At 40.8% G+C, this 19,265-nt stretch overlaps 1 protein-coding gene across 2 annotated transcripts in view; it reads left to right on the top strand.

Annotated features, from left to right (window-relative positions):
- The window catches only part of map3k10 (mitogen-activated protein kinase kinase kinase 10), a 111,396-nt gene that overhangs the window by 62,424 nt on the left and 29,707 nt on the right, over positions 1-19,265 (top strand). For both annotated transcript variants that reach the window (XM_062060237.1, XM_062060236.1), the window contains exons 2-3: positions 14,166-14,346; positions 14,431-14,579. In XM_062060237.1, coding sequence (XP_061916221.1) covers positions 14,166-14,346; positions 14,431-14,579 — 330 coding nt within the window. The remainder of the gene's footprint in view (positions 1-14,165; positions 14,347-14,430; positions 14,580-19,265) is intronic.

Below are 19,265 nucleotides of genomic sequence, written 5' to 3' on the forward strand. Positions count from 1 at the left end.
TGTATACAGTATGTGTGTTTGAACAGTGAATGTATATGTACAGTATGTGTAAATGTGTGTTTGTACAGTGAATGTATATGTACAGTATATGTATGTGTGTGTTTGTACAGTGAATGTATGTGTAGTATGTGTATGTGTGTGTTTGTACAGTGAATGTGAGCTTTAAGCACACCTGTGAAGTGAAAACCATTTCAGGTGACTACCTCTTGAAGCTGCCAGTTTTTTTTTTACAGTAAAATCTACGGTCATTTCTACAGTTTGATGAATAACTTGCTTTGATATAACTCAAATGGATATTTATTTTGTTTTCATTTTAAAAAGCTTGAAATTAATGATAGTATTATATTTGTTGCATTATTAGATAATAAAGTTTAAATATACTCAATAGCATGAAACACATGTATTTCTGCCTGTCACGATGAAAAGATTACATTTAGTCAATGATAAAATGCTTTACTGACTCATATTATTTCAGGGCTTTTGCGGGCCGCTTTAAATGATGTGGCGGGCCAAATCTGTATTATTATATGTATGTGTTTGATTGTTACGTTTTTTTAGCAACCAGACTACTTCCTGTTTGATGGACGATGATTTCGCATATGTGTATAGTAGGGTTGTACTAGCATAGTACCGTGATACTAATGAATCATATTCGGTACTATACAGCCTCTAAAAAGTACCGGTCCCTGGCTAAAGTCCATCCGCAGTTGGCAGTGTTTTAGCTACTTCTTAGTCACTAATCCTTCTCTCCATGGCGACAAATAAAGTATGTTTTTTACAAGTAACATTATCACTGGAGGACAAGAAATAGCTAAACATGCTTCATGGATACACCGGTGTCACAATGTAAACAAATGCCATGGGTGGATCTACACCTGACATCCACTGTAATGATCCTAAGTACAGGAGCGTATCTAGTCGATACTACTATGATTACATCGATATTTTTATCGTCACAAAATCTTTTTTTCTTTTTAAATTTCCTATTATATGTATAAAGTCAGGAAATATGTCCCTGGACACACGAGGACTTTGAATATGACCAATGTATGATCTTGTAGCTACTTGGTATCGGATCGATACCTAAATGTGTGGTATCAGCCAAAACTAATGTAAAGTATCAAACAACAGAAGAATAAGTGATTATTACATTTTAACAGAAGTGTAGATAGAACATGTTGAAACAGAAAATAAGCAGATATTAACAGTAAATGAAGAAGTAGATTAATAATCCCTTTTTACAGTTTGTCCCTCATAATGTTGACAAAATAATAGGTAGATAAATGACACAATATGTTACTGCATATGTCAGCACACTAATTAAGAGCCTTTGTTTGTTTACTTACTACAAAAAGACAAGTTGTCTAGTATGTTCACTATTTTATTTAAGGACTAAATTACAATAATAAACATATGTTTAATATACCCTAAGATTTTGTGTTAAAATAAAGCAAATAATGAAATTTTTTGTGGTCCCCTTTATTTAGAACAGTACCGAAAAGTATGGAAATACATTTTGGTACCGGCACCAAAATATTGGTATAGGGACAGCCCTAGTGTGTAGTAATCTCACAAAACTAAATCTATTAAAAAAGAATCTGATCCGTCTTATCAATTACACTATTAATGATAATAATGTAAAATATGATAAGGAATATGTGAAAAGATTATAGCAGCTGTTGTTGCATCCCTCAGCTTTTTACACAATACCACCACAAAGGATTGTTTTATTTAGCTGTGATAAATTGTGCGGTGTTGCTTCCTCCGCCTTTACAGGTGTCATTTGCAGGTTTACCATGTGAACATAAACACCACCCGGGTGTGATAAGCACAACAATAATGGCTCGATCATGATTCATTCACAATTATTCACTTTTCTTTTGCGTTCTACTGGCGTCCTCACTTGATTTCTCCTCTCCTCCCTGGCCTCTCTCTGCAGGTCTTTATGCACACGCTTCATATACTTCTTTATGTACCTGTTAGGGGCAGCCCTCTCCAAACAAAGCACGCATGAAAGGTGGACACACCCATGTCAACATGCAAACACATCTCGCTGGCGTCTGCCTTTGCTCGCCAGACGGAACGAGTCAACCCCCGAGGAGGAGATCAGCTGTCCCTCCCATCAGAAAATAGAAACAACCTCCTCGCTCGTCTCAATAAATGAGACGCTTGCACGCTATCAGTGTACGTAATCACTAAAAGTTGCAAGATTGCAGTGTTGAAGTCTCGCCTCTTTCCTTCTTTTTATGGTTCTACCTTTTGACAGTCAAGGTCATGAAAGCTGTCCTCGCACCTCCAGTGGAACCTCCATTCACGAACGCCTTTATTTGCGACCTTTTTGGTATACCAACCTTTACATATGCCTCTGTGTGCCAACCATGTCTCAGCGTATTAACACTTTATTCATTCTTTTGATATACGCCTATACCAGGGGTGGGCAATTAATTTTTACCGGGGGCCGCATGAGCAACCCGAGCACTGCTGGAGGGCCACATCGACAATATTTCAATTAAATTTTGCTCAATATTATTTTTGATGTATACCGTAAGATAAATAATAATAATAATAGTAATACTTCAACATAGTGTGTGTAACAGCATTCCATGACTAATATAAATAAATGAACATTAATAATAAATGACAGTAAAATAAGCACACGTATGACTGAGGAGTCATAGTGTAACTTTGTGTGGTGTTTGAGTTGTCCGACTTTTTGTGTGGCCATAAACGCACCAGTGGTTTAGTGCTATGCGTGTTGGTGACAGATGACAAGTTGGTTTTGGCCTGGTTTGTACGGCAGAAAATGACTAGTTTTTCGAGATAGAATTGTTTTACTCATGTTTTTGGTGTGGTTATGTCCGAATATAAACAGTTTTGCTCAATAAAGTGATCGATATAATTCCTGTCCTGGAAGCATCTCGATAGACGTTACAATAATTGAACGGTGTTCAATTGAACGGTGTTGACGAACACCGTTAGGGCCGCTTGTTGTCACTGTCACTCAAAGTTGCATTGCAAAATTACATAGAATAAATATGTTTATTTTGTTTAGAATTCAGATGGGATTTGATTTGGTGCGCGGCATATATTTGCTGCGCGCAGCGGACGCTTGAGCAGTGCGCAATTGCGCAGGCACGCACCTTAGAGGGAACGTTGCTTTGCAGTCCATGTCTTGTTGGAAACACGGCATTCGTCATCAACTTTTCTCTTTTTAGCGTCTCGGGTGTAAACCGTGCATCACTTGTCGCTGCATGTGCACCTTCACTCGCAGGTTACACACGGACACACGCCCATAAATAATATTTTTCAAAATAAAAGCAGCACAGTTGTATTGCGAGCACGACATAGATGTTTTTTCAACTTTATTTTGTAATTTGCGATTGCAGCTGTTCACATTCACTCACAATCACGCACACGCATACGTCCACACGGAAGTAATACAAATAACGATTTTCAAAACAAAAGCAGCACCGTTGTATTGCACACTCGACATAGATACTTTTTTAAATGTATTTTGTAATTTATAATTGGCCTCACGCGGGCCGGACAGGGACGCACAAAGGGCCGGATGCGGCCCGCGGGCCGCAGAATGCCCAGGTCTGGCCTATACTGTAGTCTGTATATACCTTTATATACCTATATACCTCTATATATACCTATACTGTATATACCTTTATATACCTATATACCTCTATATATACCTATACTTTATATACCTATATACTTCTATATATACAGTACCGTTCAAAAGTTTGGGGTCACCCAAACAATTTTGTGGAATAGCCTTAATTTCTAAGAACAAGAATAGCTGTCGAGTTTCAGATGAAAGTTCTCTTTTTCTGGCCATTTTGAGCGTTTAATTGACCCCACAAATGTGATGATCCAGAAACTCAATCTGCTCAAAGGAAGGTCAGTTTTGTAGCTTCTGTAACGAGCTAAACTGTTTTCAGATGTGTGAACATGATTGCACAAGGGTTTTCTAATCATCAATTAGCCTTCTGAGCCAATGAGCAAACACATTGTACCATTAGAACACTGGAGTGATAGTTGCTGGAAATGGGCCTCTATACACCTATGTAGATATTGCACCAAAAACCAGACATTTGCAGCTAGAATAGTCATTTACCACATTAGCAATGTATAGAGTGTATTTCTTTAAAGTTAAGACTAGTTTAAAGTTATCTTCATTGAAAAGTACAGTGCTTTTCCTCCAAAAATAAGGACATTTCAATGTGACCCCAAACCTTTGAACGGTAGTGTACCTATACTGTATATACCTTTATATACCTATATATATATACCTATATACATATATATATATATATACCTATACTGTATATACCTTTATATACCTATATACATATACACCTATATATATACCTACATTAGGGCTGCAACTAACGATTAATTTGATAATCGAGTAATCTGTCGATTATTACTTTGATTAATCAATTAATAATCGGATAAAAGAGACAAACTACATTTCTATCCTTTCCAGTATTTTATTGGAAAAAAAAAAAAAACAGCATACTGGCGTCATGTTCTTTCAACTTGCCAAATAAAACAAGGACAAATTTTACAAAAATGCACACTTTGGACACCCCTGCCATAGATAATAAAAAATTAAATCTGATAAATCTATCGATAAAAAGCAGAGCCTGACGACACATGCGCGCTTATCACAACTCTCACACTCTCGCTCTCTGTCTCTGCCCCTCCCTCACGAATGCTGCTGCGCGCACAATTTGTTTTGTTTTTAACCTTCTTAACCCCGAACGTACATTGAAAATACACGCAACCCTAACTCAAAATGCCGGACATTTGAGGCATTTAAGAAACACCGCCCGGACAGCCCAGCAAAAGAGGACATGTCCGGTGAAAAGAGGACGTATGGTCAGTCTATCCCAGGGGTCGGCAACCCAAAATGTTGAAAGAGCCATATTGGAGCAAAAATACAAAAACAAATCTGTCTGGAGCCGCAACAAATTAGAAGCCATATTACATACAGATAGTGTGTCATGAGATATAAATTGAATTAAGATGACTTAAAGGAAACTAAATTACCTCAAATATAACTACAAATGAGGCATAATGATGCAATATGTACATATAGCTAGCCTAAATAGCATGTTAGCATCGATTAGCTTGCAGTCATGCAGTGACCAAATATGTCTGATTAGCACTCCACACAAGTCAATAACATCAACAAAACTCACCTTTGTGCATTCACGCACAACGTTAAAAGTGTGGTGGACAAAAAGAGACAGAAAAAAAAGTGGCATAAAACACGTCCTAGAAAGTCGGAGAAAGTTATACATGGAAACAAACTAAGGTGAGTTCAAGGACCGCCAAAATTAGTAGGACAAAACGGCGCTTGCCAAATACTCCAATCAGTGAAGCATGTTTAATACAAACAGTGTGCTTTATAACAATAAGGGAGGTTTGTGTCATGTTTGTCCTCATACAGAAACCATATTAAAACAAAAAAAAATTGTTTTTTTTCCCCTCATCTTTTTCCATTTTTCATACATTTTTGAAAAAGCTTCAGAGAGCCACTAGGGCGGCGCTAAAGAGCCACATGCGGCTCTAGAGCCGCGGGTTGCCGACCTCTGGTCTATCCTAACCCGGTCGCTGCTAGCATGCTAGCAGTGATCGGTTTCACCGGACATGTCCTCTTTTCCCTTTTCCGGGTGAGAACCATGGACTCGGACTTGGAGGTGCTGATTCTCATCCCAGTCGCTTCACACTCGGCTGCGAACCGATCCAGTGAGAGCTGAAGATCCTGGCCAGATGAAGCCATCAGGGCCACATCATCTGCAAATAGCAGAGACCTAATCCTGCAGCCACCAAACCAGATACCCTCAACGCCCTGACTGCGCCTTAAATTCTGTCCATAAAAGTTATGAACAGAATCTGTGACAAAGGGCAGCCTTGGTGGAGTCCAACTCTCACTGGAAACGGGTCCGACTTACTGCCGGCAATGCGGACCAAGCTCTGACACTGATCATACAGGGAGCGGATCGCCACAATCAGACAGTCCGTTACCCCATATTCTCTGAGCACTCCCCACAGGACTTCCTGGGGGAAACAGGTCGAATGCCTTCTCCAAGTCCACAAAGCACATGTAGACTGGTTGGTCAAACTCCCATGCACCCTCAAAGACCCTGCCGAGAGTATAGAGCTGGTCCACAGTTCCACGACCAGGACGAAAACCACACTGTTCCTCCTTACATTCATACTACATCCTGTCAGCATTTCACTTCAACTTCAGCATTGGAACATTCACACGCAATTCCTTCAGGAATTGCCTCATCTAGTTGTTTATAATCTTTTAATTCTAAGTTGTTTATTATATTATTATTACTGTTTTGTTGTCGCTTTTCTCTATGTTTTATTATTATCATTGTTATATTGTTTCTCAGTGTGTTTATGATGTGTTATCATGATGATTATTGTTATTATGAATGTATTATTATTATATTACAAGTAGTAGAAATAGTCATTGTGGTTTCTCTCTCTCATGTTTTCAAGAGAACTATTCAAATTGCCGGGAAGAGAAGATGAACAAAATCAAATAGAAGTTCCGGAAATAATTTGTTTTAAATAAAATTTGATTAAATAAAATAAATTAAGGTAAACACGTTTTGGCAAATACAAAGTTGATTTTCTCCTGGTCCAAACACAAAGCATTAAAGCACTAAAAGCTAAAGACTTCTATATACATATATACCTGTGTATATATTTGTTATAGTGTCTTCAAAGTGGGCAGTTTTTTACTAACACTTTGTCGAGGCTACAAGCAATTATTAGTGTTTACGTTGAGTCTTGTGGGGAACTCTGCTTCACTATACAAACTTGTCGGTTTTCGAACCATGTTCAGGAGTCCATTGAAGGGTCAGTTTGCAACATGTTGTCAGGTTCAAACGCTGATGACATCTATTAAACAGACAATAAGCAAGGAATCATACAGAGACAGAGTTCAATTTGGCTCAATGAGGAGAGATGTTTTGGGCTGTACTCTAGTAACAGAAACAACCTACGCTCTAAAGCCCACCCCACGTGCTCCTCTATTTATTTGGGAGGTCCCTGGTTACATCACTGAGGCAAGGGGGGTAATCTCAGCAGCCCCAGTTAGACGCAATAAATGGTAAATGGGTTATACTTATATAGCGCTTTTCTACCTTCAAGGTACTCAAAGCGCTTTGACACTATTTCCACATTCACCCATTCACACACACATTCACACACTGATGGCGGGAGCTGCCATGCAAGGCCCTAACCACGACCCATCAGGAGCAAGGGTGAAGTGTCTTGCTCAAGGACACAACGGACGTGACGAGGTTGGTAGAAGGTGGGGATTGAACCAGGAACCCTCAGGTTGCTGGCACGGCCACTCCCAACTGCGCCACGCCGTCCCCAATATATGACTATTAATGAAATGCAAATGTGCTGACACTCGTGATATCGCCCTGTCTCTGCTCTGTCTGCGTCACGGTACTCGATGTTCGGCCTTGGCAGTCAGCAGGCCGGTTCTGGACACAAACACTGATACGAGACGACTCGCTTTGCACAGATAAAAAAGTACAACTTCAGCACAATTGATAATAACTATAGCAACGGCCTTTAAGCATAAGAGTTGTGTGATAACTTACACATAATTATTCTTACACATGTACACAGATGCCTAGAGGGCGCTAACTTTCCAATGTATTTCTCTCTCTCTCATGTTTTCAAGAGAACTATTTAAATTGCCGGGAAAAGAAGATGAACAAAATCAAATAGAAGTTCTGGAAATAATTTGTTTTGAATAAAATGTGATTAAATAAAATAAATTAAATTAAACCCATTTTGCCAAATACAAAGTTGATTTTCTCCTGGTCCAAACACAACACATTAAAGCATTAAAAGCTAAAGACTTCTGTTGTATTGGTCTGCAACAAAAGTAACAATTTTTTTACCCATAATCCATTAAATTTCCATTGTGCTTATCCTGACACAGTTTAGTAATGATTTAACTCAGATTTTTTTATTACAGAGCTTGAAATACATTAGCCATGAGAGCATTTGTGCACAATAAGCAGGATGCAGTCATATTTATTCATCATATTTCCAATGCATGTGCAAGTGTCAGTCCCGTACCATGTCAGGTAGACTGGCTTTTGAAACCAAAACTGGTTTTGCAGCGAGCTTGTGGACAGAGAGGCGCACCTTTTATCGCGTGCGCGCTCAGGAGTGTGTGTTTGTGTGTTTGTGTAAACAAAGATGCTGCTGTGTGTGTCACTGTGCTCCACCGCCCTTTGCATAAGGCTGTAGATAAAACAGAGAGTCAGCTCTTCTGCACCTTGCCTCCCTGACAGTACACGTCAAGTGTGTACACTCCAAATATTTCCATAGCCAGCTCGCTTGCACGCGGAAATGAAGGAGGAAGTCCTGCCTTTTTTAACTTTAACTTAACTTTTTTTTTTTTGTGTGTGCAGGAGGTGGAGAGGTAAAGGGGAAAGCTGCAAGTAAATCATGTAAAAGTTTAAAGACACTTTCCCCTGCAGCCTTGAAACTTTTGACGTGTACTGTGCACTCACTGCATCATATTGTTTTTTCTAATGGAGAAAACTAAAAGTATTAAAATATATAATTTTAGGATTAGTAGGGATGGGTGACATATATTAGTATGGGTGACACACAGTGCAGGCCAAAAGTTTGGACACAACTTCTCCTCATTCAATGGGTTTTCTTTATTTTCATGACTATTTACATTGTAGATTGTCACATCACAACTATGAATGAACACATGTGGAGTTATGTACTTAACAAATAACAAATAACTGAAAACATGTTTTATATTCTAGTTTCTTCAAAATAGCCACCCTTTGCTCGGATTACTGCTTTGCACACTCTTGGCATTCTCTCCATGAGCTTCAAGAAGTAGTCACCTGAAATGGTTTTCACTTCACAGGTGTGCTTGAAGCTCATCGAGAGAATGAAAGATTTTGGTACCGGTACCAAAATGTACTTCGATACTTTTCGAAACTTTTTGATACTTTTCTAAATAAAGGGGACCACAAAAAAATGGCATTACTGGCTTTATTTTAACAAAGAATCTTAGGGTACATCAAACATATGTTTATTATTGCAGATAAGTCCTTAAATAAAATAGTGAACATACTAGACAACTTGTCTTTTAGGAGTAAGTAAACAAACAAAGGCTCCTAATTAGTCTGCTGATGTATGCAGTAACATATTGTGTCATTTATCTACCTATTATTTTGTCAACATTATTAAGGACAAGTGGTGGAAAATTTATTATTAATCCACTTGTTCATTTACTGTTAATATCTGCTTACTTTCTCTTTTAGCATGTCCTATCTACACTTCTGTTAAAATGTAATAATCACTTATTCTTCTCTTATTTAAAACTTTACATTAGTTTTGGATGATACCACAAATTTAGGTATCGATCCGATACCAAGTAGTTACAGGATCATACATTGGTCAAAGTCCTCATGTGTCCAGGGACATACGTATTTACTGACTTTATAAACATTATATATATATATATATATATATATATATATATATATATATATATATATATATATATATATATATATATATATATATATATATACCGGATATATATATATATATATATATATATATATATATATATACAGTATATATATATATATATATATATATGGATATATGGATATATATATATATTTAGATTTATTTTGCCGTTTTTGTTCACATGTTAAAAGTGTTTAATGATAATACAAGCATGTTTAACATTCCTTTCTTTCATGAAGACAAGAATATAAGTTGGTATGATTGTGATGACTTGCATTGATTGGAATCAGACAGTAGTGATGATAACCTCCACATTTTCAAATGGAGAAAAAAAGTCCTCCTTTCTGTCGAATACCACATGGAAGTGCTTGCTTTTTGCCATCTTATTTGTCCAGCTTCCATACTCCTTTTTATACACTTTACTTTATAAAGTCCGTAGCTTGCTAGCTCGTTTGCGCTAGCTTTTTGAGACTCTTATTTTGTTAGCGCAGGCATGATAGAGCAGCACTTTTATTGTGAAGACAGGAACTGTGCGGTCAGTCTTTAGGCTTTTGAAAGGAGGTACGGTTTAAATAAAGTGTTTCCTCGCCTTCCTGTCGGTCGTTTTTTCTTAATAATGATCTGGCAGCAGCCAGCGTCATCTCACAAGACCCTCGGGTGCCGTGAATGTCAATCAAGTGACCAAAGTGACGTCTTAGTGAAGATTGATGACCGCTAATTTTTATGTCTATTTTTTTAATGCCTGGCTGGCGATGGACTGAGACACCCTCCACCATCAACCGCTTGCTCGCCATCCACATAATTGGCACCCATGGTTTAGACCAGGGGTAGGGAACCTCTGGCTCTAGGGCCAGATGTGGCTCTTTTGATGACTGCATCTGGCTCTCAGATAAATCTTAGCTGTCATTGCTTAACACGATAAGTAATTAATAATTCCGCTGGTAATCACAGTGTTAAAAATAACCAAGTATCAACCAGACTACAAAGCCATCAGCAAAACCATGCAGCACCAGAAGTCGCATTAATGGTAAGAAGTAGGGATGTCCGATAATATCGGACTACCGATATTATCGGCCGATAAATGCTTTAAAATGTAATATCGGAAATTATCGGTATCAGTTTCAAAAAGTAAAATGTATGACTTTTTAAAACGCCGCTGTGTACACGGACGTAGGGAGAAGTACAGAGCGCCAATAAACCTTAAAGGCACTGCCTTTGCGTGCCGGCCCAGTCACATAATATCTACGGCTTTTCACACACACAAGTGAATGCAAGCATACTTGATCAACAGCCATACAGGTCACACTGAGGGTGGTCGTATAAACAACTTTAACACTGTTGCAAATATGCACCACACTGTGAACCCACACAAAGAATGACAAACACATTTCGGGAGAACATCCGCACCGTAACACAACATAAACTTAACAGAACAAATACCCAGAACCCCTTGCAGCACTAACTCTTCCGGGACGCTACAATATACACCCCCGCTATTCCCCACCTCAACCCCGCCCCACCCCGCCCACCTCAACCTCCTCATGCTCTCTCAGGGAGAGCATGTCCCAAATTCCAAGCTGCTGTTTTGAGGCATGTTCAAAAGAATAATGTACTTTGTGACTTTAATAATAAATATGGCAGTGCCATGTTGGCATTTTTTTTCCATAACTTGAGTTGATTTATTTTGGAAAACCTTGTTACATTGTTTAATGCATCCAGCGGGGCATCACAACAAAATTAGGCATAATAATGTTTTAATCCCACGACTGTATATATCGGTATCGGTTGATATCGGAAGCGGTAATTAGGAGTTGGACAATATCGGAATATCGGATATAGGCAAAAAAGCCATTATCGGACATCTCTAGTAAGAAGTATGTTATGTATTATTGGTTAGCTTCAGAATAACAATGTTATTAAAAATAATAAGAGACTTACTTAAAAATGCACGCTTTTAGTTGTATTCAGTGTTTAAAAATATACTGCTCACACGGAAATACATTTTAAAATATTTGTCTTTCACGGCTCTGTCAGCCAAAAAGGTTCCAGACCCCTGGTTTAGACTTTCGGAGTTCATGACACGGTTGGAGTGCAAATGTTTTTATGTAACACAGTTTATACACAGCCACTACGTAACCTCATTTTGTTATTATTATCACCACTCTAATATTTTCATAAGATAAACAACTGTACAAAACCACATTTTTTGTGGCAATAATATATTGAAATAATCCTGTTTGCCCACAAGAGCTTTAAATAGGGTTCATGGTGACATTAGAACAGAGGTGCCCACACTTTTTCTGCAGGCCAGCTACTTTTCAATTGAGCAAGTTGAGGGATCTACCTCATTCATATATATCATTTATATTGATTTATTTATGAAAGAGAGGTTTTTGTTAACAAGTTAAAGGTGTTTAATGATAATACAAGCATGTTTAACATTCCTTTCTTTCATGAAGACAAGAATATAAGTTGGTATGATTGTGATGACTTGCATTGATTGGAATCAGACAGTAGTGATGATAACCTCCACATTTTCAAATGGAGGAGAAAAAAAGTCCTCCTTTCTGTCCAATACCACATGAAAGTGCTTGCTTTTTGCAATTTTATTTGTCCAGCTTCCATACTCCTTTTTATACACTTTACGAGAAATACATTGGCGGCAAACTCCGTAGCTTCCTAGCTTGTGCGCGCTAGCTTTCTGAGACTCTTCTTTTGTTAGCGCAGGCAGGATGGAGCAGTGCTTTTATTGTGAAGACAGGAACTGTGCGGTCGGTCTTTAGAGTTTTGACAGCAGGTACGGCGCGAGAGTCTGTTGAAATAAAAAGTGTTTCTCGCCTTCCTGTCTGTCGTTTTTTCTTAATAATGATCTGGCAGCAGCCAGCGTCATCTCACAAGACCCTCATGTGCCGTGAATGTCAATCAAGTGACCAAAGTCACGTTTTAGTGAAGATTGATGATCGGCAATTTTTAGGTCTATTTTTTTAATGCCTGGCTGGCAATGGACTGACACACCCTCCACCATCTACCTAATGGTTTAGACTTTGGGAGTTCAAATGTTTTTATGTTGTACACAGCCGCTAGGGCTGCGAATCTTTGGGTGTCCCACGATTCGATTCAATAACGATTCTTGGGGTCACGATTCGATTATAAATCGATTTTTTTCGATTCAACGCGATTCTCGATTCAAAAACGATATTTTTCCGATTCAAAACAATTGTCTATTCATTCAATACATAGATTTCAGCAGGATCTACCCCAGTCTGCTGACATGCAAGCAGAGTAGTAGATTTTTGTAAAAAGCTTTTAAAGGACAATGTTTTATCAAATGATTGCAATAATGTAAATTTGTTTGAACTATTAAATGAACCAAAAATATGACTTATTTTATCTTTGTGAAAATATTGGACACAGTGTGTTGTCAAGCTTATGAGATGCGATGCGAGTGTAAGCCACTGTGACACTATTGTTCTTTTTTTTTTTTTTTTTTATAAATGTCTAATGATAATGTCAATGAGGGATTTTGAATCACTGCTATGTTGAAATTGTTACTAATATTGATACTGTTGTTGATAATATTCATTTTTGTTTCACTACTTTGGGTTGTTCTGTGTCGTGTTTGTGTCTCCTCTCAATTGCTCTGTTTATTGCAGTTCTGAGTGTCGCTGGGTCGGGTTTGGTTTTGGAACTCGATTGCATTGTTATGGTATTGCTGTGTATTGTTTTGTTGGATTGATTAATAAAAAAAATTATAATAAATAAATAAATAAATAAAAAATGATTTTTGAAAAATGAGAATCGATACTGAATCGTACAACATGAGAATGGCGATTTGAATTCGAATCGATTTTTTTCCCCACACCCCCAACAGCCACTATGTAACCTAATTTGGTTATTATTATCCCCACTCAAATATTTTCATAAGATAAACAACTGTACAAAACCACATTTATTGTGGCAATAATATATTGAAATAATCCTGTTTGCATGCCAATTGTCCACAAGAGCTTTAAATATGGTACATTAAAACATCTGCTTTGCATTACATGATAGAATAAAGACGTAGAAATAATCAATAGGGTATTCTGCCAAAGACTTTGCGAACAGAAGGCGACAACGTGAACACGTTTTCCTTCATCTCAGCAACAGTTCTCAGTCACGGTGGAATTTATATTCCAATTGTTGTTTTTATTAGGTATGATGTACTTAGCCCTCCAAAGAAAATGTTGTTACTAGTGAATTATATTTATATAGCGCTTTTCTCTAGTGACTCAAAGCGCTTTACATAGTCTAAGTTACATTTAAACCAGTGTGGGAGCAGGTGGGTGAGGTGTCTTGCCCAAGGACACAACAGCAGTAACAAGGATGGCAGAAGCGGGGCTCGAACCCAGAACCTTCAAGTTGCTGGCCCGGCCGCTATACCAACGGACCGCAACCAGATCTAAAAATATTGCCTTCTTCTTTGGAGTAGGACTTCCATTTAGACAGTCCAGTGATGATGATGCGCCAGTGTGTGTTTATAAATCTATATGTTGTGGATCTTCTCAAGGCACAATTCTAGTATTAAGTTTCTTTTTGTGTGTCCTCCTTCCCTCCAGTCCTCATTCTGGAACCGATGGAGCGGGACGAGCTGAGCAGGAAGACCCTAAAGATCACCGATTTCGGCCTGGCGCGAGAGTGGCACCAGACCACCAAGATGAGTGCGGCGGGCACGTACGCTTGGATGGCGCCGGAGGTCATCAAGCTGTCGCTCTTCTCCAAGAGCAGCGACGTGTGGAGGTGGGGAGCTCCACTTTTATCTCACTTTTTTCTCGTTCTTGTGTCACCGTTCAAAAGCTTCATGATGTTGTGGTCTGCTCGCAGTTTTGGCGTGCTACTGTGGGAGCTGCTCACCGGCGAGGTTCCTTACCGAGAAATAGACTCACTGGCGGTGGCGTACGGAGTGGCCATAAATAAGCTGACACTTCCTATCCCTTCAACGTGCCCTGAACCTTTTGCTCAGCTACTTGCAGGTAAAAACAACAACCGAGATAAGAGAGTTGACAACAGCCTGACCACTCATTGTACCTCAAATACAGCTACTGCCATCTTGTGAAGTTAATAATGAAAAAAAAAAACAGTATCAGGTTGCCAATTTTTTTTTACTTTTTGACCGGGGGGCCACATTAAGTTAAATGAATGTGGCCGGGGGCCGGGCTATATATATATATATATATATATATATATATATATATATATATATATATATATATATATATATATATATATATATATATATATATATATATATATAGGCATATACATATACATATCAATATATATCAATATATGTATATATATATATATATATATATATATATATATATATATATATATATATATATATATATATATATATATATATATATATATATATATATATATTGATATATACATATACATATCAATATATGTATATATATATATATATATATATATATATATATATATATATATATATATATATATATATATATATATATATATATATATATATATAGATATATATTGATATGTATATGTATATATACATATATATATTTATTTTTATAGTGTGCCCAGGAAGGTACATAAAACCACACCCATTCTGCTGAGTGTGAGCATGGTCCTAGTGCCCGCCACACAGCCCCCCCCCCCGAACACCCAGACAGCAAGTTATGGGGGAAAAAAAAACCTGTCAGGGGGCCTCACTCGCCTGCCGTAACGGCTACAATGTCCATCCCGCGAAGCGGGTGTGCCTTGTGGAGCAGAACAAACATCAGGGTCCGGGAGAGGCGAAAGACATTCAACCCGAACAGATTTTGGGGGGGCGACCTCGGCGGGGGACTTGGCCCGGCAGTATCTCTTCACCTGCAACACAATGCACCGGTTTAAGTCTGTCCAGAGAAACGCATTCCCTGCGCCCGCCCATATCCAGCACAAAGTTTTTAGGACCGCGTTCCAGCACCCTAAATGGGCCATCGTAAGGCGGTTGGAGGGGCGAACGGTGGGCGTCGTGACGTACGAAGACAAAACGGGCAGATTTAAGCTCCGATGACACAAAGGACTTGGGGAAACAGTGGTGAATCGGGCCGGGAGCCAAGGACCCCCTCGACAAAAAGGGAAACGGTCGCGGGGTACAACCCTCAGGTAAAAATTCCCCCGGAACGCGTAGTGGCTGGCCGAACACCAATTCAGCGGGGGCCGCTGCAAGATCCTCTTTAGGGGCTGAGCGCAACCCGAGCATAACCCAAGGTAAACGGTCAATCCAATTGCTATCAACGAGCGCCGCACGCAAAGCCGCCTTAAGCGACCGGTGAAAACGTTCACATAAGCCGTTAGCTTGGGGATGGTAGGCTGTAGTACGGTGCACCTGCACACCCAAGGACTGGGCCAACGCTGACCAAAGCTCCGACACAAACTGGGATCCCCTGTCCGAGGTGATATCAGACGGCGTGCCAAAACGTGCAACCCAGGCTGACAGAAACGCGCGAGCAACGTCTACAGAGGCAGTGGAGGAAAGAGGAACTGCTTCCGGCCATCTGGTGGTACGATCTACCATCGTTAGCAAATGTGTATAACCCTGCGACGGAGGGAGGGGGCCAACTAAGTCTACATGCACGTGGTCAAACCGCCTGACCGGAATCGGAAATGGTTCGATGGCCGCCTTTGTGTGCCGGTGGACCTTGGCGCGCTGACATGCCACGCATGCGGCTGCCCACTGCCTAACATCCTTCCTAAGGCCAGGCCAAACAAACTTGGCACCAACCAACTTGACGGAAGCCCGAACGCCAGGGTGCGACAGGGAGTGTATTGCGTCAAAAACCCGGCGGCGCCAGTCTACCGGGACAACCGGCCGAGGGCGGCCAGTGGAAACATCGCAGAGGAGGGCGGGACCGCCATCCTGAACTACCACCTCCTCGAGCACTAGCGCTGTACCGTCAGTTTTGAGTGCGCGGATGTCGGGGTCGTCGGGCTGGTCAGCGGCCATTCCCGAAAAATCTAAACCGAGCTGCACGGGACACACGAGTACGCGTGACAGACAGTCAGCCACAGGGTTGGCCTTACCGGCCACATGCTGAATGTCCGTAGTGAACTCTGAGATGGCCGACAAGTGACGCTGCTGACGGGCTGACCAAGGCTCTGTGACCTTTGACATGGCAAACGTCAGGGGTTTGTGGTCAACAAAAGCCGTGAAGGACCGACCTTCCAACAGAAAACGAAAATGGCGTGTTGCAAGATACAGTGCCAACAACTCTCGGTCAAATACACTGTACTTCTGCTCGTTATCTCGCAGTTTACGACTGAAGAACGCAAGGGGCTGCCATACATTCGCCACCCGCTGCTCCACCACAGCGCCCACGGCGACATCAGACGCGTCCGTTGTCAAAGCCACGGGCGCCGCGGAAACAGGGTGGGCGAGGAGAGCAGCCTCTGCGAGCGCGGATTTAGCCCTATGAAAAGCTTGGACTCGCGGAGGAGACCATTCGAGGGAATCGCTTGCCTTTTTGTTCCGTAGGGCACCATAAAGAGGCTGCAGGAGGTGGGCAGCGCGAGTAAGGAACCGATTATAAAAATTAATCATGCCCAAAAATTCCTGCAGAGCTTTGACAGTGGAGGGGCGAGGAAAATCTGCCACCACTTGCACTTTTGAAGGCAAAGGGATCGCACCCAGCGACGAAATACGGTGACCTAAAAAATCAATCTCTGACAGCCCAAACTGACATTTAGAAGGATTGACGATCAGGCCGTGCTCGTCAAGACGTGTGAACACCTGTGTTAGGTGTGACTGGTGCTCCTCGGCTGAAGGACTCGCCACTAAAATGTCGTCCAGATAAACAAACACAAAATTGAGGCCGCGCAAAACTGAGTCCATTGATCTCTGAAAGGTTTGTGCTGCCCCCTTCAGGCCAAAAGGCATACGCAGGAACTCAAAAAGCCCAAACGGGGTTATTACCGTAGTGTCCGCGGTGGAAAAAGCGGGAGTGATTAATGACGGAAAATCCGCCAGCAAACGCTGAAAAACGTCACCAGATACCAAATAATTAGCGTGTGTTAACGGTCCAAGTCCCCCCGCCTTACATGTAAAAGTTGAAAAAGACACAGCATCAATCAATCGGCGGTTAGCAACATCAACAAGCAGTCCATTAGCACACAGAAAATCCGCGCCAATAATGGGAACCGTGATGGCGGCGATGATAAAGTCCCACTGGAATTTGCGTCCATGAAAGCACACAGTCTCCAACCTGGACCCGAAAGTGTCGATCGACGAGCCGTTGGCGGCATTCAGCAGCGGCCCGCAGCCACCTGTCGCCCTGTCCGCGTCCTTGGCAGGTAACAGGCTGACTTGCGAACCGGAGTCCACCAGGAAACGTCTCCTTGACGACGAGTCAGCGATGAAGAGCAGCTCACTTGCTTCGCCGGCGCCCACAGCTGCTACTGAACGCTGGCGTTGGAGTTTCCCGGGGCCGTGAAGGAGCATGGAGGGACACACCGTCGAGCTTTGGCGCCAAAACATTGATGGAAGAAGCACTGGCTCGCTTCGCGCCTTTTCCGGGTAGCGACTCCCGCCACTACCGCTGGGTCCGCGTTCTCCATCGTCTGCAGGGGGGGCGCTTCTACGCTCTGCACGGCAAACCGTCTGGAAGCCAGAAGCACCCGGTCAGCTTCTTCAGCCAAGCCCCGGTAGTCGCCGGAGGCCAGAGAAGCGGAGTTAGCCAACACCGCACGGGCCGCAGGTGGTAGCTGCCGCAAGAAAAGATGCGGGAAAATGAACCCGCCCTCCTCGGAGCCCAGCAGCGACAGCATACTGTCCATTAGATCCAAGGCGGTGCTATCGCCCAAACCGGGCAGGGAAAGAAGTCTATCTGCCCTCTCAGCGTCAGTTAGAGTAAATCTCCGAAGCAGAAGATTCTTGAGTGCAGCGTACTTGCCGCGCTGTGGAGGCGTTCGCAACAGCTGCATGGCGCGGCGAGTGGTCGCCTGGTCGAGGGCTTTACGACCAAGTAATACCGGGAGTCGTCGCCGGCGATTCCTCGCAGGTGGAAAAGTGCCTCGATGTGCTGGAACCATGATGCCGGGTCGCTCTGCCAGAACTCCGGAAGCTTTGTCCCCGCGGGGGATGCAGGTTGCTGGAGTTGGGGCGACATGGCCGATGAAGACATAGCTTCCTCTTCTGCGTGAAACATCACGTCGGGGTCACCAATGTGGCAAATGCAAGAAACACAGCGTTGTTTCTTTGAGGTCTTTATTGTAAGACTGCCAACATAAGAATACACAATAAAACACAATATGCACTTTTATAGTGTGCCCAAGAAGGTACATAAAACCACACCCATTCTGCTGAGTATGAGCATGGTCCTAGTGCCCGCCACAATATATACATATATATATATATATATATATATATATATATATATATATATATACCTGTATATATATATATATATATATATATATATATATATATATATATATATATATATATATATATATATATATATATATATATATATATATATATATATATATATATATATATGTATATATATATATATATATATATGTATATATATATATATATATATATATATATATATATATATATATATATATATATATATATATATATATATATATATATATATATATATATATATGTATGTGTGGGAAAAAATCAC

This window comes from Entelurus aequoreus, linkage group LG10 (genome assembly GCF_033978785.1).
Source record: "Entelurus aequoreus isolate RoL-2023_Sb linkage group LG10, RoL_Eaeq_v1.1, whole genome shotgun sequence".
NCBI classification, from domain to species: Eukaryota; Metazoa; Chordata; class Actinopteri; order Syngnathiformes; family Syngnathidae; genus Entelurus; species Entelurus aequoreus.